Raw genomic sequence first — 27,477 nt, forward strand, 5'->3', positions numbered from 1 at the left:
ATTTTTACTTATGAAACTAAACAAATCAAATTTTAATATTTAGACTGAGCTTCAGGTGAAGTTTAAATTTTAGCTAAGTTTGCTCTGTAAATTAACTAGAAGAAAAAAGAAAGCTACATACAGCTTTTATTATTATTATTATTGTTTTTATATTGATTTTAAAACTTAGCTAAATTTAAATTTAAACTTCACCTAAAACTCAGTCTTAATATTAAAATTTGATTTGTTTAGTTTCTTAAGTAAAAATGTTAAGTAAAAATTTGGTTTTATTCTAATTTAATTGTTTAAACGCTATTTTCCATGACTGTCACATATCTTTTTTAGATTTATTTAAGCATTGACGAGGTCTTTGACCGAAACTTAGTTTGTAAAATAAATTTTTGAAAGAATAAATTCATTATTTCTCCTCCAGTAGTTGAGATCTGTCTATTTGTTTTCTTGAAACCAAAATATATAATAAAAAGTAATATATATATAACTTCACAACATTAAACCATTAAAGCAATTTATAAACAATATAAAGTTAAGTTTATGTTAAGTAAGCCTTAATAGAAAACTTATAAAATTTAATAAAACTACTTCGAAAGAAACTTTATAATTTTTTTATTTTTTTAGTACACTGTGAATCCTTAATCTATAAACAAAAACTGATTTAACAGATTTCAAAAACTTTTAAAAGTATACGTACCGCAACGAACAACATTTTTTATAAAAACCCTAAAAATAACTACTCTTTTCAAATAACACGTAACACTGTATTTAAATTTTGAGTTGTATAGCAAAAGGTGCTAAATGACTTCTAACTTTTTAGTAATAGTACTGCTTAAACTTGAAATAACAGTCCAACAAGTTTATATAACTTTCAGAGCGCTTTCATTGTAATGAATGTAGTCAGAATCGAAAATTCTAGTATAGAAGTCTGCAGGCATGCATTTGTGCTGATGCGTGTTTATTATGTCGAGCAGCTTCTGCTTCCTTCTCACGTGGGGACTGTTGTAGTCGGTTGAGATCAGCCTCTGTCTTTTGCTGATATTGATCAAAAGTTGACGGACTGATGGACCTAAATTGGTAGTGATATTTCTACACTGTATTTCACTTCAATAACATTTAAACTTATGCTGATAAATTTAAATCCGTACAGATTAGTGTGTAATATTAATTTTACTGATTTACAATATTAAAACAAACAATAAAAGTTTACGAGCTTATCAAAAATATTTTATTTATAGTTAGCAATAAAGGTTGCAATTGACTGTTTGTTTAACAAGCAGCTTTAAATGGTTAACCTTTTTAGTAGTTTGGTCTTAAACTTAGTTAAAAAATAAGTGCAAACGTACATTAAAAACGAATAGGTTTTATTAAAATTTAGTCGATCAATTATCACAAAGAAAAATAAAACCAAACATAGAAATTATAAATAATCATAACTACATATCAAAAGTTTACCAAGACATCTACGGTTGACAACAGAACCAGACAGTAGAGGTAAGGCGTACCCACATTTACCAGCTGTATTGTTCTGATTGACTCTGATAAGAAACAATCCACTTTCTAGCGGGTGTATCATTATAGAAGGAGTTTCACTGAAATGTTTTTTATAACTTTAATTGTGGCAATAAATAAATAGTCATAACTTAAACTAGCTTAAACGTTGAAAACTTAATAATATATTTGAACAAGATTACTTTATTTATCTATTTTAAATGATGATTTAATTTAATTTTTTATAACCAAATTTTTTTTTAATAATTTTTTCCTTATTAATTATAGCCTCAAACAGCAACTAATCTACGTCAACTTTACAAATCTGAAGTACAAGATTAATCTATTTTAATCATAAATTAGATTATATTGAATTATTCTTAAAATAACTTCTTAATAAAAATAAATGTTTACTATATTTACGATAATAAGTAAAGTATCTAGTACAAAAGCTAAAAAATAAAGCTATCATTAATGGAAACCGATAAGTATATGTCTTAATTAAAAATTTGAAAATAACAACAAAACTTATTACAATAGCCTATGTATAAATTAAGCTTAGCTAAAAAAAAAAATACATTAAATTAAAACGTTTTATATAGAGAAGATATCAAACATACTTGGAAGTATTATTATGATGGTAGTTTTCATTAGTCGACATAAACTTCTCGTAGTTTTCTACTTTGATGTCCTCTTTTATAAAAGCATGATTATCATTTTTATAAAATTAATTTTAAACTTACAAATTTATTATTTATATAATGATTGTTGTCTAAATTTTTCATAGTAATTACTGCAATATAACAACACATTTAAAGAAAATAATAACAGTCAAAAAACTATATATACAGGGTTGCCACTAATTTTTAGGAAATTTCTTCCAGGACTTCTGAACTTTTTCTAAATTTTTGAAAGTACACGTTTTTGGGTACATTTTTATTTTAAAGTTAAGTTTAAGGTTAAAAATGTGTTAAGTAGTATAACAACATTTAGAAGATACTGTAAAGCTACTTTAAATGTGTTTGTTAGTAAAAAAAAACTTGATGATGACAAAAATTTTTTTATCTACATGATATATTTTCTAATCAAAATTTAACTACTTAACATGAAAAAATTGTCTAACATTCTAGATTTTATAGTCATTTTTGTTCAAAATTCCAGGTTTTTTAGTGGTAATTATTAAAAATTCCAGGTTTTTTTAAACTTTCTCAAATTCCAGGTTTTTTAGCCTAAATTGTCAAATTCCAAGTTTTTTTGGAGCATTCCAGGTTTTGAGGCAACCCTGTATATAGGTTAGCAATATTTTTTTTAAACTTCTCTTCAAGTTTTCTGAATTCAGGTATTTGAAGATACAAGTTTTTTTTTGTCCATTTAGTAGAAAACAAGATTTAAGATAAGAAAACTGTCTTAAACAGTATAAAAATGTTGATAAGATACTGCATCGCTACTTTAAATGTGTTTTACTATAAATAAAATAATAAAATGAAAAAATATATATTGAATATGACAGATCATTTTTATCTTATCTACATTTTATTTATTTTTTCCATATTAGTGATTTTTGTTCAAAATTGCAGACTTTTTCAGATTTTTTTTTTTCAAAATTTCTCAAAATCTAGGTTTCTAGGTTCTATGGCAAACCTATATATAAAAACTCAACTACAACAGCAAAATTTAAAAATGTATTGCGATAGTTATAATATAATCTTGTTTGATGAATAAATATGTTATTACATTTTTTCAATATTATAGTACATTATCTGCTTTATATTTATAAAAACAACATGAGCTCTGTTTTAAAAACATTAAACAAACACTCATATAACAAATAAAGCTTAGTCAACTAGATAGAAATTTAAACAATAAAATCTAAAATAAAATTTGATTTTTTTGAAAACTGTGCAATATAAAATGCTTACACTTTTATCGATACTCAAACTTCCTAAAAACAAGTTTCAATGTAAGAAAAAAAAAAAAGACATCCGTCTTGCTATGTCAACGCTTGTTATATAAAAGACTAGATTTTATACTCATAACTAAATTATTTAAGTTCATAACGGCTGTTTCAGTTATTACTAATGTTAAGAATTGTTATTACATTATATACTTTTTTTGTGTTGTACAAAAATTTAATAAAATATATAACCAGACTCACGTGTATTCCGCATAAACTTACTAGTAATATAACATTAAATTATTGTTATATACTTATATGCTTACAATAATTACGCTTAACAAACAAAGCAACTGTGACTATAACATTTGGATGTTCATAGCCTGACATAATATCTCAAAAGCCAAGAAAAAACAATATGTCTAATCACTTTAGTTAGCTCAAGTAATTTTAGGTATATGTGGGAGTTTTAAATTATTTCAGGGAAGATTACTTTAGATAACAGTAGAAGCATATACTTTTAAGACTGCAAAAAAAAAACTTAACAAATCTAAATTGAAAAGTCATAAAGATTATGTTCATTTAAATATGATTACTAACCTATCACATCGTAGTTTTCACACCAAAAAACCGCAATTCTACTGTCAACTACATTACTGAAGTGGGGTCTATGTACGGAACTTAATTTTTTTACTGTTTGGTGAATAGTAGTGTTTTCCGATAAACTTGAAGGACTTTCCTGTATTTAACAATTTTAAAGTAAGGGTGTTACTGTATACCTAAGTAGCATTTTACAATCTTAAAAAAGAAATTTACAGAACTTATATTAAGATATATAGCTTAATCTAAGTATAAAGACCAATTTGAACTACCTCTTTATAAGAAAACTCTATAAGAAAAATGAAACATATAAAAATTTTTGTTATGGAATATACTAATTGGAAATTAATATAATGATGTCTAAGTATAAATAGTTTAGGTATTTAATTATTTTGACTGTTTGATTGCAATGATTTACCAATTTTAGACTCATTTTTAAAATAAGTCTATTTAAAAATATAAACCCTGAGTAGTTTCGTTTGAAACTTACATTTTGTGGATTAGAAGTAATGCTGACGCCGTCGATGAAGTCTAGCTTAAGTTTATTTTTTTCAATAGTTAACTTTTCATCGTTTAGTTCTTCTGTATTCTCGTTTAATTCTCTATTTGTAGGAACAATAAAAGCCAATTCACAATCGGAGTTTGCATAATGTAATGAGAATTTTTCACCATTTAAAACTCCAACATTTTTATCTATGTCTACGTTTTCTATAAAATATATTTAATAATAATATTATTATGTCAGCTATAAATCAAACTTTTATTTTTAAAGCTAAATAATAGTAGTAAATATTTTTTCAAATGTGTTCCAGTAAAACGGTGTACTCTTATTATAGTTTGTCAAGCTGACCTAATTTTACAGGGACATAGTTTTCATTATTTTTGTAATGCATTCCACACCAACTCGTCATATTGTTAGCATTAATAATCCATCCTAATGACAACAAAAACTCCCTAAAAACTGGATTTAGTTCAACAGTTTTTTTGCTTGCATTTGATAACACCTAATAATCAACATAAACTTGATGCTAATCAAAAAATACAATATTAAGTTAACAATTTGGTTCTCGTTAAAGTTATAAAAACTAAATGAATGCATATTATATTACAATCAAGAAAAATGAGAACTTTTCAAAAAATAAAAAAGAAAACTAATTAACTAAAATAACTTTTCTTAAAAAACAAACATTTTTTTAAAAACTAGGTTTGGAAATATAAAGCAACAGCTATTGCAAAAAAATACAGTTGCTCTTGTTAAAGGTGTTATTTCGACAATGAACAATTTACCTGCGCTGCTGTAGTATTGTCATTAGCGACATAAAATACAAACGCTGTATTGTGGACTCTTGTTGGTATTCTGTCAAAATTTCGTAAGTCTTTAGAAAATTGAGTGTTTTTCTCATTAATCATGACAGAATAAGGTCCATGCTGTAATTTTATTTCTTGTTTAAACATACAAGTCAAACTTATTTGTGTGAAACTAATTACCATATAATGGATTAAAATAAGTTACTGAATTTATAAAACAAATAAAAACTTCATTAATTTTTTTCATTGCTGGGTTGATATTATCTAAGGATATAAAATTAAGATGTGATAGAAGCATTCTGGCACTTTGATGAGATTTGGTTATTTCAGGTTGATAGCATTCTGGCATTTGACAAGGTTTTGAGTTTCTGTAGAAACATAATAAATAAATTAGTATGTTTTATTACTATTAAAATCAAGCAGAAATTTTACAAATATAATTACCTAAATATAAAACTAAGTTAAAATTATCAAGTTCTTACAAATTTAAACAATAAAAAGTAAGACACTTAAAATTTTTCATAAAACTATAAACTTAAAATTGGTTAAGTTTGAAAGACAGTTAAGGCAAACATGAAAAACTTTATTCAAATTATAGATAAAATATTTTGAAAAATTCAAAAATTTTGATTAGCTGGAAATCACTTAAAACAAGAAATATACCAGTGATAAAATACTTGAAAAATTGAGTATTTAGATAAGTATTAATTTTTGGACAGATATACGTAAAACAGTTAATTGTTTTAAACAATATAAGTACATTAAACATAACATTTAGAAACACTTTAATTATTATTGGTAATTATCGAAGGCAAATTATAAGAAAATAAATGTTATATCGATTCAAAAAGATTGAAGTTTCAAATTTTTGTGAAAAAATGAATATATTCATTCTTGTATTTTTACAAACTTAAAAAATATTTATAATGAGTATAAAAACTGCTAGTTTAGATTTATTATTTTCTTAAGGCTTTAAAAACTACTAAAAATGTTTTCATTTGCTTAAAAGCAAGGCTACAAAAGTCTAAAAAATTCAAAACAAATATTTTTACTTTCTAAAAATATATTAAACACTAACTTATAAATTGCTTATCTAAAATAAAAACTAAAAAATTTTAATCTAGAAAATATAACACCAACTTAAACGCTAGTGCTTCATGTTTTTCCTGTTCTGATATCAAATTGCTGAGTATTTGTAGGCTTTTACGTTGCTGGTAAATATACTTATAGTTAGTTTAGTTAAGAAAAAATTATTGCTAAGAGAAATGAATAGGTTATAATTGTTGTAATAAAATTTTTAAGTAAAAAATTAAAATACTAGTACACCTAGTAGATATTTATCTTAAAAAGTATGTTATTATTAGAGTAGTAATAAAAATTCCAACACTATAAGAAAATAAAGAGGTAATTTAAAAAAGTTTAAAACGTTATAGCTTGTTATTATTTAATGTATTAAACAACACAAGCTTTTTTACATTAATTACAATTAATTATACTAACTTGATTATTTGGCACATGTTTCAGTAGAGGTATAGCGCAATCAGCTTCTACTAGTGGAATGGAATCAACTTGAGTGGGAAAGTATCGTTTTTTTAGCTTCTGAGTTTCTGTTTTTTCAATATAAGAAGAAGGTCGCGGGTATGATTGAACAAAAGATTCTTCATCTTTTAGGTCATGTCTAGTAAAACAAAATTTAATATTTTGTTAAGATCTTTAACTGTTCTATTTCGTTTACAGCATACAACTTATTTTTTAACTATATATAGTTTTAAAAATATATTTTATAGAATTTTGTCAGCGTTTTTTTTCTAATTTTTATAGTAGATTTACCTCGGGACTTGTTGCAACTGAAATGTGTAAACTTTTTTTCCTTGGCTAGAACGCGTAATTACGGTTACTTTTGGTGAATTTTCTAAAAAGAAATATTTATTTAGTTGAATTTTGTCACAATAGAAGTAACCATAATTACATGATTTGTATTAAGTTCAAACTTTTTAACTATTTCATAAAAAATATTTTAATTGTATGAAAATAAACTATTATAGTTTCAAACTTTAAAAATAATACATATTATAAGCAAATTTAATCAAAATACTATAGAACAAAAATTACCTTGTCCGTTGGCATTATGTTCTAACAGAGCAACTAAAACCCCACTTCTAAGACCAAAGTAACGGTAGTTACAAACAGAATCGTGCCAAGTCAGCTTTTCCTCTTTTAAAATTGTGTAACGAAGCAATTCTTTTTCATCTAGCAAGCTGCATGTAGTCAAAGGTGCATAACTTGAAGGATAATCGCCAACAAACTCAAATAATCTGTATTTCAGAGTTTTGTAAACTTATGTAAAATCATTTAGTTTAAGCAATTAAACTATTGTCATACTTAACTACGTACAAAAGTATTTAATTGATAAATTTTATAAATATGTAAACTTATTTTTTGTTTATACAGATTTTTTGTCAATGATTAGTTAAACACATTTTTAATAAACTACAACTAGTATAGTACACAATAAGCTAAACATATCATTTTAAAGCCTAATTACAATATATATTTAAAAGAAAAAAATTGAACTGATGTTAACTAAAAACAAATACCAACTGCACAAGTAATTCCTCGGCTGCTTCTGACACTCTTTTCGAAATAGGATTTATTTGCTTCTCACATTTCGTGATGCTTTCATCTGAATCTTTCTGAACTGACTTGCTACCTGATACGCCGAGTTCGACTATTTCCAAAACATTGTTCAAACATTTCTGTGAAATTAAAACAAAAAATAAGCACACATAGCGTCCTTACACGCACCTTACCAACTAACCTGATTTTTCATCAAACTCGGGTGATGTACGAGCCAGTGGCCGAGTGTGTGGTACGCAGATACGATGACGTTATGCAGCTCCCTTTTGTGGTGAAGCCTCGGTCGTTCACACTGACTTGTTATGTACTCGCACAAATTGTTGGCGCATCTCAGACACTCTTCCATATCCTTGTTCTTCATTTCAATCTTTAGTTTTAAGAAATATTTATTAGTTGTGTAACTTCCATTAGATTTAGATTTTATTTTCTAGTTTAATTACTTTTGATATTTTAAACGTTTTTGTTCATTACAAATTAAAAAAAAACATTCACTTCAGCAAGTCCACTAATAAGCTCTAGCGCGGCGAGTGAAATTGTTACGTCATATTTCCATGGTTGCGATTCAAGTTTACGTGTCACTAGCAATAAGATTTGCACAAATAACCCATTGCAAGTTTCTGTTTTTTTTATGAATAGTCACAATAAAATAATGCTTTTTGAGCGACAACTTAAATATTATAAAAAAAAAATTGAAAAAGTCTCGTCTTAATAGGTACTAAAATACTTTCAAGTTTTGTGATCCATACTACAACCATATACTATTTGTAAGCTTTTATTTTAAACTACTGTTTTTCAAACATAACACAATAATTATTCAAACACAAGTTATTTAAATGTATCATAAATTCATAACACTTATCTCAATTTATTATTAAAATATACGACTTTAATTCAAAAAACTTACCTATTTTTAGTGGAGTGCCAGGGGGTGTAGTTGTGTTAACTATTTTGCTATTTGAAGATTCTAAAACTGCAGAATCTTGTAATCCTATCAACAACGCACCTGTTTTTATTATCATTAAAATATTTAAAAAACTTTTATTAACTAAAAGTCTCTTTAATACTCTAAGGTTAGTTTATATAAACTTAATACTCTTTAAAAATGTATAATATTGTATAACTAAAACTTAATTATTTTGAGGAACACAATTAGACTGTTTCACCGCAAAGCTGATTTTAAAATTGTTAATCTGTAATAATATAACAAAAGCAAAAATAAAAAATAGTATAGAATTTAATAAAGTATAAATAACAAATTTAGTATTGGACAACAACAGGTAAAAACTGTAAACAAAATGCTAATACCTTTCAAAATCTACTATAGATTATTTTATTTTTAAACACAAGAATCTGAAACCTAAAATTAGTTGTGTGTTTATAGGATCTACTTCAGCTTGAAGAGCACCAGTTAGTAAATCTAAAACTCTTCTTCTCATTGAATTAAAATCCAAATCATTTAAATAGCCATTTTCTGCTGAATTGACACTTGGTTCCTACATAATTTAAAACATATAGCAAAAAAACTAACAAAAAAATAAAATTTATTAGTTAAATTAAAATTAATAGTAGGTAATTTAAACATAATTATGCAACATAGATTTTATTTTTTTTAGAAAAAAATACATAAATTTAAAAATAGTAAGAACATTTACTAGAACTACCTAAATTTTTATCAAATATAAATACCAGATATTACTTAGAAACCAAACATTTAAACTCAATGCCAAAAATGTTGTTAAAAGATTCAAAAGCTTCAATAATAAATAAAATTTAGTAATTTGTCATTTATTTAAACAACGATCAAGCAAAACTTATGACCCAGCTTCATTGTTTTAAGTGTTCAAACCTTGGGGTAATACTTTAACTTATTTAACTTTGGAATATGTTGAAGTTGTATTTTGTAGTAAATCAATTTGCGTTAAGGGCGTAGAGAAATATTTTTTTATAGTTGGTATTAATTTTCAAACTAATAACTCAACTGCCTACTGCTTTTTACTGTTTTCAAACTCAAAGTAAATTTTTAGAAATAAGCGATTAATGAAAGAAATTAATAGGTTTCTATTGTAAGCGCAAACTAAAAAGGCAAAAGAAGACTTATTCACAAAAAATCTACCTCCTACAATGTTAAACCAGTTCTTTAAACTTTCACAGTAATATTTTTAATAAAACATGAACAACTTGTACGTAACCTATTTTTAATTTGTCACTGAACAGCTTTTAATCAAAAATTACGGAATTATATTGTTTTTTCTTTCATTTTGGTGAAAAATATCTTAAATTTTTCAATTTAAAAAAACCGCTTTCAAATAGTTTTTATAGTAATAAAAAGATTATTTCCTAAAACTTTTAAGTTAATTGTTTTAAAAATTATATATATATATATATACCTATAAATGTATTAACTTTCTATATTCAAAGCCTTTACTTTACTTAAGATACACACAGATTAAAGTAACATTGTTCGGTTTTGTAAAAGACACAAAAAATACAATTTTGCTTAGTACAACTTTTTAAAACTATTAACCTGTTTAGTTTTCGCAAACTGAAGAGTTAGTGGTAGGATAGAAACAAGAAGATGAATGCAACTTCTCCTCATGTGAGTTACATTGGTAAACTGTTTGAATGCTATCAGCTCTCTTAAAAAATTATCAACTCGTTTAATAAATGTACTGTTTGTATAAATATTTTATGTTCTAACTGATAACAAAATGTGTAAACGAATGTATCATAAACAAGAAAAAATGCTAATTTTTAACTAAAAACTCAAAAGCTTGAATCATTATGCAACGAGTCCTTTTCTTTTTTTTATAAATTTAAAAAACATAATTTTAAAATCGATTCATTATATAACTGTGAAAAGAAAACTTGCTGAAAGACATTATAAAACACTACAGACAGAATTAAATCATAGTTGCTTTATCTGATATCAAAACTACCTGAAAATATGCTCTTATTTTCATAAAAAACCAAAAGTGCTACACTAATTAGGTATTCAAAGTACTAAATTAACAACAAAAAAAACCTTTATTAGTCTAAAATAGAAATTTTCAATACTTTTATTATTTAGATTTGAACTTTAAATACTTAATAATATATGCAATTAAGTTGCGCGAGGCTTAAAAAGTATTTATAATAAAACTCTAACCTGTCAGGAATTATTTTTTCTATAGCATGAAGTATAACAGGAAGTAATAGAGTTACTCCAGGCAAGTCAATTCGAAGTAAATCAACGGAATTAAGTAGAATGGAAGATATAACTTGTTTACTAACACCTTGCAAACCCTTACTTATAAGTGTGTAGAACCTATGTTTTAAAGCAGTTAATTGAGTTCAACAAATAGCTAATTTTCATAAATACTTATGATAAAGGTAGGCTTAAACTATTTTGGTCGTCTAAGCTACTTTTCACAGATTTTAAGTTTTAGAATAACATAAGGTAATTATTTAATTTACCTGTTTTATAGTACTACATGGTTGCCACTGATCAAGCTGAGAAAAATTTCCTGACTTTTCCTGACTTTTTATCAAAAATTTCCTGACTTTTCTAAATCAAACTTTTAAATTAAACTTATTCTAAAATACATAATCTAACACTTGAAACTATATAAAGCTATCAATCTAATTTTAATACAGGTTAAAAACAACAGTTTTTTTGCTGAATTCTATCACCAAACTTCCAGTACATCACTTAAATCATCTGTGTATGATTGATGTTTGTAATAAACAGCTCTATCAGCAAAATACTTGTATTATTACCTTATAAACACAGCTTGTCTGAAAAAGACACATTTTTTTAGAAATTCCTAGCATAAATGTATCTAGATAAACAAACGAAATATAAAGAAATTTTACAATTAAAACCTTGAATCAATAAGGAACTTCCACAACTCAAACCTTAAAACAATAACGAACTTTTACAAGTAAAACCTTAAAACAATAAAGAACTTAATCAAATACTGTTTTTTTAAATGTATGTACTAAAATTTATTTTCTCCGTTTTTTTATTAGCACTTCAACCTCTTCATCTAATGAAGATATGGTTTCCTTCATCTGAGCTGGATTCCGCTTCATTTTCTTGGCAGTTAAAATCATTCGCCTCATTTTATTTAAATTTCTCTCATCTGCTGCCCTTACACTTGTTGAAGAGAATCTTTTCTCTAAATCAAGCCACAACTTGTGGGCTTCATTTCTTTTGGCACTCATTTATTTTTACTTTCATTTATAAAATATTTCCTCTTATCATTTAGTATAAAATTTATAACAAATAAATATACTCTTATTTACTTAAAAAACTTAAGTTACTCTACAAAAAATACAAATAATAAATAAACTTAATCTTGGCATATACCTCTCTTATAACTTATTTTATAAGTTAAACTTTGAAAAAATTATAAAGAGGTAAAGTATTCACAACTTGTTACATAAAATACTAAACTAACTGCTTAGTTATAAAAAACTCAATTATTTACTTAAACAAAAAACACTTTGATTCTAAAATTACGCTAGATAAACTTTTGTGTATATATCACAGTTTCACTATGGAAGTGTCCTTGCTACAGATCATCAATACTAAAAAGCTTACAAAATCTGCTTGTTCAAGTAGGGTACTTGTTCAATATGTTAATAAAAAAATTTGCAGTTTTATAAAGGATAATTTACTAATTTTTATCAGATGAAGGCATTCAAAATAAAATAAAATATTTTTGTAAATTTCTAGGAAAATTTTGGAATTTTTTTCCAACTTAAAAGGACTTTTAATTAATTTTTACCATTTGAAGGCTTTGGAAAACTAGGAATTTCGTAAATTTAAACTGACAAAATCTTGACTTTTTTTTTAAATTTTATCAAATTTCCTGACTTTTACTTACTTTTTTTCAAAACCCCCATTTTTTCCTGACTTTTGTCTTTTTTTTATTTTTTTCCTGACTTTTCCTGATTTCCTGACCGAGTGGCAACCCTGGTACTAGTAAAACTCATAAGATATTTAGAACATTAAGGGGTCTCTTTCGTATTTTACAAAATCTAAATGTATAAATACATCTACAATGTTTTATTAATCCTGCTTTATTTCGTTTTAGAATTTAAACTATGAAGTATAAATTTTAAACTGTAATAAAGATCAATTTAAATTACTTTATTATATAATTTTCTTTTAAAACTATTCTCATTTTTGATTGAAATAATAACTTGAGATTTAGATTTTCAATCTTTATTATAGTTCATAGTGGACTTAATAAATTAAAAAATATTAAAAATTATTCACCAAATAAAAAGACCCACCATATTCAAATTTAAAAACCACTTTTTTATAATCTCGAAATTAAAAAAAGATAACACTTTTCAGTAAAATTCTTAAGCATGCATATGAATTAAAAAAAGAAAACTCTCTTTTTTTTGAATGGTTTTTATTTGAAAACTATACTAATATTTTATTGAAAAATTTGAAAAGTATCTAAAACTATTTTAAAACAGGTTGCTAAAGGTTTTTTGAAAATTTGTTTCAGGTTTTTGAAGTACAAGTTATTTAGTTCATTTTTAGTATAAATCAAATTTAAAGTAAAAAACTGTCTTTAACAGTATAAAATTTTTGAAAGATACTGTAATGGTACTTTAAATGTGTTTTAATAAATACAACTCTATAAGATACAACAAAAATTTATCATATATCATTAATTTTACGAGTAGGTGTCAAATTTGCACGAAGACGCTTTTGCACGAAGGGACGTTTTTTCAAGAAGGGTCATTTTTGCACGGGTTGAATATTTATTTATTTAAATTTTTTTATTAATTTTATTCTAATTATATAATTTTTATTTTTTTATTTATTTATTTTATTTTACTATCACTGTAACCCCTAACCCTCGGTCGGTAACTTATTATTATTTTCTTTATTTATTAATTTAAATATTTTTTTTTACTATCACTCTTACCCGAAACCCTTACCCTCGGTAGCTTTTTTTTTATTAGTTTTTATTTATTCATTTCTTTAAATTATAATTGTTTTTAGTTATTATTTTATTTTTATTTTACGATCACAGTTACCCCTTACCCTCAGTCAGTAACTTTTTTTTTTATAATTTATCTTTAAGTTTTTTTTTCTGCTTTTTTATATGACTTTTTTTTTGTGCAAAAATGACCCTCCGTGCAAAATTGTAACTTTCGTGCAAAATTGACCCTTGGTGCAAGGTTGTCTTCGTGCAAAACTGACCCTTCGTGCATTTTTGTCTTTGTGTAATTTAGTCCTCTCGCGAAATTTTGTCCCGTTCCCAAATTTTACGTATCTTATAAAAAAATTCACCACTTTAAATGTTATAACTGAAGGTTATTAAGTGATTTTTGTTCAAAAATCTAGGTTTTCCCTGCTTTTTTTTGTCTAAATTGTTAAATTAAAGGTTTTTCAGAATTCCTGGTTTTTAGCCATTCCTTTTAAAGTTTTTTATAACAGCTTATAAGTACTAAGTTTAACAAACAAACCTAGTTAAGTAAATATTATCTATAGCTTCATTAGTCTTTTTGCAAGAAAATATTCTGCAAAGAATACCAAAGGCTTCGCTTGAACCAGCTTCTGCTTTTGATGCGTTTACAGATTCAAACAAAGGATTTTGTAACAAGTTCTGATCCCCCGACATCATTTTAAATTGATTTATATGTGGACTCGCTTTATCTAGAGTTTCGCTCTTGATGTATACTCCTAAAATAAAAAATTAAATATATTACCAAAAATAAAAAACTTCAAAGATAATAAATAAACTAGCAAAAAATAGTTATTTTCATAATAAAATGCTTATTACAAATGCTAACAACTATATATTCTATCATCATCAAAATGCCACTTGTATTCATTGCACTCTTCTGACAAACTTATACATTAATAACCTTCTAACCTGCGAACGCAGCATTAAACAGCCAGTCTCCGAGCAAATTTAACAAGCTGTTACACTTAAATCTGTTTTTGTGCGGCAAAAGTTTCATCTCAAGTGAATCTCCGCACCCTATGCTTATTTTCACCTGCGTCGGGGTGGACGGTGGTGAAGAAAGTTTGGAAGTCAGCGAAGTTGTTGAATGTTGATTTTGTTTGTTTTGTTGACTCAAGTGTGCTAAGCTTTGATTCTGAAAATAAGTCTCATTACAGTTAACACAAATTTTAAATGATGAGTGATTTAATCGTAATATGTTTTAATAAATAAGTTACTAAAAATAAGTAGAGTACCTTAAACTCAAAATATATAAAGTATATAAGTTACCGTATTTTATAAAACTTTTAACTAATGATGTACACAAAAAATAGGTACTTTATATTCAACAGACTTATGTTCACACATAATTAATTATAAACAGTTCAGTCAGGCCATATCAAAACATAGTCTCTTCCTACTAAAAAAAAATCTATAAATTAGGTGTTAATAATAGAAAAGAAAATTTAGGTTTTTAATTAAAATTTTACTTGAAAATTATCTAATGAACAGAGTTTTATAATTATCAGTTTTCAGCACTGTATGGAATTTTACGAAAAAAAAACTAGTTAATTTTGTTTTTGGTTTTTACAAAGTTTCACTCATAAGGGCTTTGTTAATTTCAAAAATGTTTAACTTTAAATGCGTATTTAACTTACTACTTATACATTATTTCATAAAAATAAAGTATGGATAAATTAAAATTATAAAAACTGATCTAAATGCATATAAATTAGTAATAATCAAAAGAAACAAACGATATTACTCAGTACTTTGTTATGCTTATAAAATAGAACAACTTTAAAAAGTATTTCTAACTAAATCTCGTAGTAAAGCTTAAAGCACATCAAGATTTTAATGTAAGATTTAAATTAACAAAGATTCATTTAACTAGTCAAAAACTATAAAAATAGACAATAAGATTATATATGATTACGAAAAGGTCACTTTTATATATGTAACTTCTATTTTGAAAATTATCAAAATTTATTAAATTAAATTTAAAACTAATGTAGAGGGCATTACAATAAACTTATATTATTTATATGCCACTTGCATACTTTTTAAGAAGAGCTATCATTTTAATCAACAAAAAATGTGTGTAACGTTACTATTATAATATGTCACTTTTCACCTAAAATCAAAATAAAACTTATCACCTTTTGAAAAATTCCAGTTTGTTTAGAAAACTGTATACATTAATTGAAATTAAAAAGACAAATTAAACCAAAATATATCTGTAAAAAAAAACTGTTAGTTTTAGTGTATGTTAATTAAAAGAGAAACCAAAAACCTGCATATGAGATTGTACATTTATTTAACACAAAGCTAATCAATGTGTACTTGTATTTATATTCATTTTTGTTACAAATTGTTTATCGCTAATAATAAGTACTTAGTGATAAGTTTTTTCCCCTAAAAAAAATTTAGTTAGTTTTTAAAAAGTCAGATTACATTAAACAACTATTTCATTGAGCTAATTCAGTTAATAAAAAATACTTTTTTAGACTTTCCAGACTTTCTATTACTTTGAGGTGTACTCCTTGTATCAGATATTTGACTACTTGGGTCTGCAAATTCAACTTCAAATCTGCTTGCCTCTTTTATACCTTAAAAAGAAACAACTAATTTTCATAAGTAACTCTAAAATAGTAAATTTTTTGTTGTTAATAAGAACTGCTGTTCTTTAAGATAATTCATTTAATCATTTTACTAAATATAATTTCATATTTAAGCATTAAAAATATTTTAAAAATAATTGAATTTTAATATTTTTTTATGTTTAACTTGTAAGTATTGTTAAAAAAATCATAAAAAAAATAAAAATTTTCTTATATAAAAATCTTAAGCTACATTTTATTGTGTATCCACAATAACTTAAAATTTTTAAATAAATCAGTATAAAATGTTAAGTCCTGGACAAAAGACTTTATAAAACTAATTTTTTTTAACTTTATTAAAGATTTGTATACGCAATAAAAAAAATATTATTTAAGTAAGGCTTTTAATGAATTGATACTTTGTGATTGAAATCTTTATTTTTTAAAAGTATTCTTACTGTAGATATAAAACATTTTACGACCACGATAAGGTTTACTATAAAAACATCGTATTTTACTTTTGTAAACACTAAGTAACAAATATAACTATATCTAAATAATTTTTTAATAAAGTTACTTTTAAGCAATAATCTTATTAGGATGAAATAATAGACTGTAAATTAAACTGTTAAATTTATGAAAAAGTAGGATCAACTAAATTTTACAAAAAAAAACTGTATTTTGTTTTTAGAAGCATTAATAATGATCTTGGAGCATAAAAAACAATTGGTGGAAAAAGTGAAAAAAAATTAAAAACTCTAAATTTATTTTTTGAACTTTAGAATTTATTTTCAAATATTTTTGCTATTTTGTGTTAAGTTCCTTAAGGATTTTAATATAGTCAACATGTTTAAAGATCTAACAATAAAAAGTTATATTTACGTAAACATATTATAGATCCGAAACTCTCTAAAATAAAACATGATTGTCAATATCGAACTCTAATGGTGGGAAACTTCTTTATTTAGAATGTCAGATGTAGCAGCTATTAGTACGTAAACAGCCAGAATTATAAGAATTAGACTTTCGGTAACCACTTTACTTATTTGAATTTACACTAATTTTTGTTTTTTAAAGGCCTAATTAATAATATAAAAATATAATCATAAAATTAGCATCACAAGTTACTCACAATAAAATTATAGCTTACTTCTAAGTTTCAATTGTGTATATATTAAATTTTTTAGTACAATTTTTTTTTATTATGATAAATTTGACAATACACCGAATATGGTCCTTGGGCAGTATGTTGCCTATCCCTATTCTTAGTGCATAAACTTACCTAAGAATGCATCAGCAATTGTAGATATGCCCTTCATAGCTTTGAGAAATATAAGAGATACCGGTTGAATCGAAGAGTCTGTGGAGCTTTCAGAATTAAAAACTTCATCAACACTCTCTTTATTATGGTATTTTGTCATTGAATTCTTGTCACATAAACTACATGGATCACTGTTTAGTAAAAAAAATACTCAAGCATACTTAAGTGTAACCAATTAATATAATGAAAGAAGTCTAGTTAAAACAAATAAGAACAAACTTTAAACTTTAACTACAAACCAGTATAAGCTGGTTATTAAAGAATCAATACAAATCAGACAATCTAAAATATGTAAGAGTTTTATTTAAATACAAGAATTCCACATAATTAATATTTTACCCAATTAGATGCAGAATACGAAACCAAGATTGGATTAAAATTTCTCCAGTGAAATCAATTGGAAATAATTCTAAATCTTTTTCTGGAACCTTTAATTCTAGAATATCTGGTCCTTGCATAAACATTAAAACCCTGTAAGAACATTTTGATTCACCTCATATAGTTTTAATCAATTAAAAAAGTATATAAATGCTTAAAAAAGTTTTTTTCTTAAACTTTTATACGCTAAACGACTCTAAAAACTATAAATATACTAATTTCGATGCTTAAGCTTATTTTAAGCTTTTTAGTACCAAATTACTTAAAAGTACTTAATAAACCAATTGATAATAAAATAAAAAAACATAGTTATTACTTCAAAAAAAATTTAAGCGTAGTGATAGCTAGCTAATTCTATACAATTAGGATACAGAAATCATTCTATTTGAAATATATCTCTTTATAAAATCAATTATTTTCTAAATTGCGTGTTCTATACTAGTAAAGTTCAAATTCGTTAGTATAATTAAACTCAGTAGAACTTCTACTTCATATCAATAACATAATTGTTATTTTTTTATGTTTTAATAAAAAAATAAAAAAATTTAAATTAAAATATTAAAAAAATTAAAATTTCTAAATTAAAATTAAATTAATACTTAAGTTTATATATCTTTAGATTTTGTAAATCAATCATTATAAACTTTAAAATATGAAGGTGCTACTAAAAATAAATAAAAACACAAAAAAAAAAAAGTTTTGTATCCTCAATAAGGTTTAAAGCGGTATTCTTTGTATTTTAATAGATTATTTGGTAGTTCTTCAAACTTACTATATTAAGGATATATCTTTATGAAAGTTTCATGGTAATTTTTATTAGTTTATAAGTTTTGTTTAGAAGTTTTCTAATTAATTTTTCATATTTTTTATACCTCCTGTTTAAACTACTTGATAGATAAATCCCTAAATTGTGAGGTGATTATCTTTAAAGCATATAAAAAACAAATTAATAGATTTTAAACTTTTTGAGAAAATAGATATACAACAAATAATTTACCTTCATAAGCTTGTTTACAATCACGACTATATCTTAAAGATTAGTAGCATTTTTCATAAAATTATGAAAGAAACTTTTTAGTTCATACTTGAGATTTTATCAGTAACCAATGTTATATTTTAAATTTTTTCTCTGATTCTATTGCCTTTTTTATGATTATGTATTAAGGAATTTAAAAAAAGTTAACTGCAGGGTTGCCACAGATCAAGCTGAGAAAAATTTACTCTTTTTTCCTGACTTTTTACTAAAATATACCTGACTTTTCTAAATCAAACTCTTAATTTTAAACTTATTCTAAAATACAAAATCTAACACTTAAAACTAAATAAAGCTTTTAATCTAACTTTAATACAGTTTAAAACAACAGTTTTTTTTTTGCTGAATTCAATCATCAAACTTCCATAACAATACTTGAACCATCTGTGTATGATTGGTGTATTTGCAATAAATAGCTCTATCAGCAAAATACTTGTATTATTACCTTTTAAACACAGCTTGTCTAAAAAAGCATTTTTTAGCATTTCCGAACAAAAATGTATCTACATATACGAAACGACATATAAGAAACTTTTACAATTAAAACCTTAAATTCTTAACGAACTTTCACTACTAAAACCTTATAAAAATAACGAAATTTTACAATTAAATCCTTAAAAAAATAAAGAACCTAATCAAACACTGTTTTTTTTTTATTATATGTACTAAAATTTATTTTCTTCGTTTCTTTATTAGCATTCAACCTCTTCATCTAATGAATACATAGTTTCCTTCATCTGGTCTGCATCCCGCTTCATTTTCTTGGCACTTAAAACCATTTGCCTCATTTTATCGTTCTAATCTGCTGCCCCTACACTTGTCGAAGAGAATCTTTTCTCTAAGTCTAGCCACAATTTGTGGGCTTCATTTCTTTTCTTTTTGCACTCATTTTTTTTACCTCCAATTCTGCTGCCTCAATTATTTACTTCAACAAAAAACACTTTGATTCTAAAATTATGCTAAATAATTTTTGTGTATATATCACAGTTTCACTATGGAAGTGTCCTTGCTACAGATCATCAACACTAAAAAGCTTAAAAATAATGCTTGTTCAAGTAGGGTAGTTGTTCAATATATTAATAGATAAATTTTGCAGTTTTATTAAGGATATTTTATTAGTTTATACCAGATGTATGTATTGGAAATTAAATATTTTTGTATATTTATAGGAACTATAATTTTTTTGCAATTTTAGTCTGACTTTAAAGAATTTTTAATTGATTCTTAACCGTTTGAAGGCTTTGGAAAATAAGGAATTTTGTAAACTTAAACTAACAAAATCTGTTTTTTTTTTTAATTTTGTCAAATTTCCTAACTTTTCCTGACGTTTTTTCAAAAACCCCATTTTTTCCAGATTTTTCCTTTTTTTTTTTTAGTTTTTCCTGACCTTGTGGCAACCCTGTAACTCATCATGATATTTTCTTTTTTGTGAACTAGTTACTTTTTACATTATCAAGTTCTTAAGCTTTAGGAATGCTAATATTATCTGTACGCATTAAAAATTATTATTTATTATTTTAATTAAGCTAAATAGCTGTAAACTAATATTTTAAAATTTCTAAAAATCTTATGTCTAACAAAAATCGTTGAGTCATTTGAATTTGATTACAAAACAACTTTTAATTAATTTAAACATCGAATTAAATTTAAAAGCTCAAAGAAATTAGCTTAATAATAACTCAAGAACTATTTAATATAATTGCAAGGAACGTTCACTAAAAAATTGAGGTCTGCAGCTTTATTATAAAAAAAAAAGGTTTTATTAACATTTAAATTTATGGGAAAACAGACAATAAAAAAATTGCTGTCCATAGGTTTGTATCGAAGAGTTTTTGAAAATTTACTATATATAAAAAAATATATTATATTTGTACTCCAACGCTTTACTTAAAAGCCAATTTTAATGTAAGTAAATAAATCAATTGTACCCAATATAGTTTTGAAAAATAACATAATTTTTTAGACAAAGTTGACGTGATGTCTTTGAAGCTAAAATAAATAAAAATAATATTAAGAATAAAAATTAAGGAAGATAAAAAAGTCTAAGGTTGTTAAAGAAACTTAAAACTAGTCTTAGACCTACTTTAAGTTTTCTTAAATAACCCAAAAAAGCAAAAACCCCAAGTTAAACTAACAAATTGTTCAATTTCAAATTTAACTAATTAAATTACACAACATTTTTTTTATAATTAAAGGGAAACTAAGTCTTCAGAAACAACGAATATACGCAAAAAATAATAATTACATAACTTCATGAGCACAATCGTTTTCAATAGACTAACTATGGTTTTATTTATACTGAAACTCATCATTTGGCTCAAAACAGATTGTTTCTTTTTTATTTATGAACAACCATAATATTGATACTTGCTAATATAGACTAACGAATAATATTTATTTAACAAATAAATTTACAGAAACAATTGACGTAGTAGACTGTTTCAGACATACAGTGCTTAAAGATTATTAAAACTTAAAAGTTATGGACACAACAAGTGTAATTAAACTAATTACATTGGGTAAATATTTACATAAAAGTTAAAAAACTTACTTTGAGCTAACAACAACAGCTATTTTACTCCACCACTCAATTACAGCCAAATGGTGTCTCCATTTTCTAAAATGTGTAGATATAGTTTTCCACATTGGTGGAGTGGGAAAGCAGCTTACACAGGCCGAAATCAAAATGCTGAAAAAACTGTGCATAAGCTGCTCACATAATTGTTCTGACAGGCAATCTTTAAATTTTATTTTAAATTAAAAATACTGTGATTTGCTGAAATTTATCTTTAAGGTGGCTTACAATTTTTCTAATGCACAAACTTTAAATATAACAAAAACTAAACAGATTTGTTGTAAAAAAAACTTTGTCTAAATACTTTTATTTAATTAGAAATATATACATTAAGTTAGAATTATGCTTAAAATTTAACATAAAAAAATTCAACTAACTTAAAGCATTGAAATAGCAACTGTTGTACGGATTTAAGCTAATTATTTTTTGATTAGCTCATGTCAGTATTTAAAATTAACTGCCTTTAAGAATAAATTTTAACTAACTTAATTCAAAAAAAATATTAAGAATTAGAAATTTTTAAAATTACTAAAGATTTTACTCAAAATAATAAAGATAAATAAACATTTTTATCATTAAAACAATGTGCAAACTTTTGGATAGCTTTTATATACTTTATATATGAATAAATAATAGTAAATATTTTACCTTCTAGAAGTAAGATTTTAAGTAATGTTGATTAAGTTAGCTTAGGACAAATTAAGCTTAGGGTAACTATAACATCAAACAGTTCATAATAAAAATAATCTGATGTAAAATATTTTTACGTCTTTTAAAATAGTAATAAATATAAAATAGAAATAAAAACAACTACAAATATTTATTTTAAAAAATCTAAAATAATGAAAAAACCTCTTATTGAAAGCTAAATTTATTTGGTAAATAGAATAAAAGCTAACTAGGTTTAAATGGAGCCAAGACTGTATCTGATACTTTAAGTATAAACAATATTACTGTTTCCCATGTGAGTCGGTCTAAAATTGTTGAAGTTTTAGTTAAACCATTTATAGCACTTAACACTTGAATACACAATGCAAGCTGGTTACCGTTTGGTCCTTCATTCCTGAATACAAATATATTTTATTACACTATAATTTATATACTTGACTATCACTTTATAAAAACTAAAAAAGTTTAGTTATAAAATAGTTCAAAAGATGCGCAAAACAAAATTTTAACGGATAACTATTATCATTTAAACAGATTAAACAAAATATATGATATAAATATTACCTGGGGACAAAAAGATTTTCTAAATGACCAATCATTTTTCTAATGTAGTGTAAGGAATTTAGTCTAATTGGTGTTGGTAGATTAGCATTTAAACTAGCCGAACCAGTAGACAGCCAACTAATGTAAACTCTTACACTGTCTTTTAGAGTTTCAAACTCATTTAGAGACAAAGTTAAAGCAAAGCACATGACTTCCATAGTCCAATCAACCTGAAAAACAAACCTAGAATATTAACTAATCAATAATTAAAATATTGTAACTAGTCCAAAGTAAAAATATCCACTATATTTTTAGCAAATCAAAAAAATAAGACTATTATATGTTATAAGAGAAGTTGCCACTCTTAAAGTAAAAAAAAAGGAGTTACATCAAGATAGCTGAGGCGGCCTGAGTATATATAAAATTAAAAAATAAAAATAAAATAGGCTGTTATTAACGAAAAATACTATTTATCAAGCTTAAATACCTAAAACTAACAGAATACTAACTAAAACCTATATCATGGTTGCCACAGATCAAGCTGAGAAAAAATTTCCTGACTTTTCTAAATCTAAACTCTTAAATTAAACTTATTCTAAAATACATTATCAAAAACTTGAAACTATAAAAATCTTCCAATCTTATTTTTATACAGATTAAAACAACAGTTTTTTTGATGAATTCAATCATCAAACTTCCATTACATCACTTGAACCATCTGTGTATGTATGATTGATGTATTTGCAATAAACAGCTCTATCAGAAAAGTACTTGTATTTTCTAACTTGATACAGTTCTAGTTTGTAGGCATACATATAATATTTAACTCTTCTTCTGGGTGTAATAGTTTCTCATTTCATACTGTTTTCGAGCAGAGCTTTGTTAATACTTAATCTAGTTCGACCTCAGCCTGGTCATTGTGCAACTTAAATAATGGTTGCAACAACTTTCCGAGAGAAGATTTGGCAGGAAATTTTAATGTTTCAAAATTGAACTGGTCAAAACAATCTTCATTTTGCTTGAAGCTCTTTAACTTTAATGCTTTCATTGGACAATTTACCAAAGTTCTAAATTTTTCAATGCTAGTATCACCTTCAGAGTTGGAGCACATTTCTTACTATGTTAAGGAGTGCACAATATTGGCAAAACGCTTAACAACAATTGTGACTCCAATTTTTTCAAGGCTTTGCAGATTTAGGCATGACATATTTTTTACAAATATACTTCCAATAGCCATTCTGCTCTGGAGATTTTCAACCGCTTTTATAACAAATAATCTATATTTTTTGTTGGAATTAAAGACCTTTTGTTCTTCGAATAGGTCTTTTTTCCTCAAATTTGCAAGCAAATTGGTTGCAGCACTCCAAGATCAAGGGCTGATTTTAGGGAAGCTTGATCTTTTAATTCAACCTTGAATAACTGGTTAAGCTGAGGTTCGTAACTATCACGTCATCAGGGTTCGTGCGCGAAATTCCTTTTCATTTAGCCTGACAGAGACCTATTTAGCCTGACATTTTTCAAAGTAGAAAAAATCACCTTCAGAAGGCATTTTGGGTATCGGAGGGTCTTAATTAGCAAATTAACGCAATAAAAGTATTCACAAACACTATTTTTGAAGAAAATTAAAATTTAAATAAATTATTTTCAACATCTATCAATCGCTTACCCAGCAACTTGAATATTTTTAAACTGGTCATTATAATTTCTGCTTCAATGAATTCATACCTTTATTAAATTTTGGGGCTTAGTTACATCCACCGCTTATCACCCATATACAGGGTTAGTGTCAATTAGTACTTGAACTCGTCAATTATAAGTTACATGACTGGACCAGAAGCTTTTATTAAAACAGAAATGTGAATAAGTCTGTAAAAGAAAAACAAAATGTAATTAAACACATCTCTCAAAAACTTTATGTTATCATTAAAGCATCTTAATTTTTAAAATAACTAATTAAACTAATCATGATATCACAAAGTTATTTCAAAGAATCCTTTAAAACGAATACATAAAGATAAGTATTAAACACATGATCTGGACTCTAAAACTTATCTTTTCATTAACAACATAATTTTTAAAATAACTACTCAAACTAAAAAAACAGTTTAAGCTTTTTATGTTACTACATAAACTATTCAAAAATCTTTATAAACGAATGAATAAAAAAACATTTATAGTAAAAATAATTTTATATTTAAAACTCTTATAATAAATAAATGTCTTTGAACGAAAAATAAACGTAAAATTATCTAAGCGTTATAATAAACTGAAACATTTAAAAAGAGTAAAATAAAAATTACTATCAACTCATTAACTTGCAAAATATGATTCTACTAATTATGAAACTTATATCTTTAAGCTAAGTTTTAGTCTTGTGAATATATCTCTAATAACTTTGAATTAACAGAAAATAAAATATATTAACAAACTGCTAAGAGTATTAATCTAAAAAGTATTTGGTATAAAGCCTTTATATTAGAAATTAAAACAGTTTAACCAACTAAGCTCTGAAAAACAAAGCTCATGTAAACAAATTCAGACAAACAGCTAAGTTGTTGAACTAAACTGTAATGTTTAAACTGTACTTTTTTATGAATTTTTATAATTATGACGTATATAATCTACTAAAAACAAAATAATGAAAATTCTTAAAATAATTTTAGAGATTCAACAAAAGGTTTAAAGCACTTATTTTTACAAATACTGACTGATTTTGTCTTTACTAACTAAATCTTTATTTAGAAATAAATTCACATCTCAATTTGATCTTAATTTAAAAAATTTCATGCATTTGAACTGACAAAAACTGAGATTCTCAAATTTTTAAACATAAAAACTGATTTAGCCTGACGTTTTTCAACTTTTTTCAAAAAAACTGATTTAGCCTGACTTAGCCTGACGCGCACGAACCCTGCGTCATTCATAATGATGCACAGCAATTTAATTACCAAAAACGAAATTTTCTCATGCATAAAGGCAACAACAGGCTGGGTACTCTGGTACAATGTCAAAAAAGTCTGCATAAGAGATATCACATAAGTAACGAAATTCAAGATAATTTTGTGTATATATCACAGTTTCACTATGGAAGTGTTCTTGCCATAGATCATCAATACTAAAGAGCATAAAAAACTGCTTGTTCAAGTAGGGTAGTTGTTCAATATGTTAATAGAAAATTTTTGCAGTTTTAAAAAGGATATTTTATTAATTTATACCAGATGAAGGCATTGGTAACTAAATAGTTTTGTAAATTTCTAGGAAAATTTTGGAATTTTTTTCCAACTTAAAAGGACTTTTAATTAATTTTTACCATTTGAAGGCTTTGGAATATAAGGAATTTTGTAAATTAATCTGACAAAATCTGACCTTTTTTTCTTAATTTAGTCAAATTTCCTGACTATTCCTGACTTTTTTTCAAAAACCCCCATTTTTTCCTGACTTTTGTCATTTTTTTAGTTTTTCTTGACTTTTCCTGACTGTGTGGCAACCCTGCTATATAAAACATAACTTATCAGAAATAAAAAATTGTCTGAGATTAGTGAAAAGGTTCAATGTAGCCTACGTTAGTCTTAGTTATACAAAAATTTCAAACTAGCCTGAATTATTCTTAGTTAGTAGCGAGCAATCTAGTTTCAAGTTAAATAAGTCAAGTGATAATGAAAAATATGAATTATAACTGTTTAGTAAATTACTTTTTTTTACAAAATTGTCATAAATTTAGGCAAATAAAAATTAAACAATCATGACAAAAAAAGTCATAGTATTATTGCAACTTAGTAAAAAGAGAATTCTTAAATACTTGAGTGTATATTTAACAGAAACTCGAATAGCTGTGTGGGTGTGACACTTGTAAATAAAAAATATAAATAAAAACTTGAAAATTTAACCTGGGAAACAGAATCAAGGCATATGACTTCCACCTCTGTTTTGTCATTTTCAGATAACTCACCTTTTTAAAGGAAATTTAAGTTTAATTATGTAAATGAAAGTAACTTTAAAAAAATATTAGTTGCCTTAAACGAAATAATTTATGATATTTTATATTTAGTGCAAGTCAGTAATTTTTTTTAATTTGAAGAATTTAACACAACATGATCAAATAGAGTGTTTAAAAATCTGCTTGAACAAGAAAAACATAAAAATTGATATAAATTAAATTCACATAAGAGTTGTAATATAATAAAAACTAAAAATATATAATACACACTTGACTAAAGATTAAAACATATTATAAGAAACTAATATTTTAACTTTTTTATCAATTAAATTTTTTAACTTACCAAAACTTGAAGATAGACTTTTTATAACAGATTTTGCAACTTCTAAACCAACATTAGATGGATAACAGTTCAATACACTTAAGCATCGATTTGGATTATTTAACTCATCATCTATCAAAGGCCATTCTTCATACATCATAACAAGAAATTGAAATGGCAGTTTACATTTATTTGGATAATAATGTAATTAGTTTTGGATGATA

The 27,477-nt window shown here is 25.1% G+C and overlaps 1 protein-coding gene across 1 annotated transcript; it reads right to left on the bottom strand.

Moving 5' to 3' along the window:
• Nucleotides 1–409: 409 nt before the first annotated feature.
• Nucleotides 410–27,477, bottom strand: LOC145830282 (ral GTPase-activating protein subunit beta-like). Its single transcript, XM_082938238.1, has 29 exons — nucleotides 27,275–27,477; nucleotides 26,882–26,943; nucleotides 23,016–23,224; nucleotides 22,682–22,845; nucleotides 21,759–21,945; nucleotides 18,136–18,267; nucleotides 17,758–17,927; nucleotides 16,375–16,484; nucleotides 14,806–15,031; nucleotides 14,396–14,612; nucleotides 11,067–11,225; nucleotides 10,446–10,557; nucleotides 9,279–9,414; nucleotides 8,826–8,924; nucleotides 8,414–8,538; nucleotides 8,103–8,288; nucleotides 7,886–8,040; nucleotides 7,397–7,599; nucleotides 7,115–7,196; nucleotides 6,785–6,962; nucleotides 6,425–6,495; nucleotides 5,514–5,652; nucleotides 5,264–5,404; nucleotides 4,827–4,980; nucleotides 4,467–4,684; nucleotides 3,977–4,115; nucleotides 2,103–2,175; nucleotides 1,447–1,583; nucleotides 410–1,060 (listed from the first exon to the last, which is right to left on the bottom strand). Exons 1-29 carry the CDS (start codon nucleotides 27,411–27,413, stop codon nucleotides 852–854), a joined length of 4,332 nt encoding a protein of 1,443 aa, XP_082794364.1. The 5' UTR covers nucleotides 27,414–27,477; the 3' UTR covers nucleotides 410–851.

This window comes from Thalia democratica, chromosome 2, assembly GCF_965202585.1.
Source record: "Thalia democratica chromosome 2, ktThaDemo2.hap1.1, whole genome shotgun sequence".
Lineage (NCBI taxonomy): Eukaryota > Metazoa > Chordata > Thaliacea > Salpida > Salpidae > Thalia > Thalia democratica.

What these genes read in the sequence shown, in the direction of transcription:
- LOC145830282 (XM_082938238.1), bottom strand. Translation starts at nt 27,413, where the DNA reads ATGATGTATGAAGAATGGCCTTTGATAGATGATGAGTTAAATAATCCA. An exon ending in AGTTTGCGAAAACTAAACAG is followed by an intron (nt 9,415 to 10,445) that starts GTTAATAGTTTT and finishes TAAATTATGTAG; the next exon opens with GAACCAAGTGTCAATTCAGC. An exon ending in ACATAATGCCAACGGACAAG is followed by an intron (nt 7,197 to 7,396) that starts GTAATTTTTGTT and finishes ATTTCTTTTTAG; the next exon opens with AAAATTCACCAAAAGTAACC.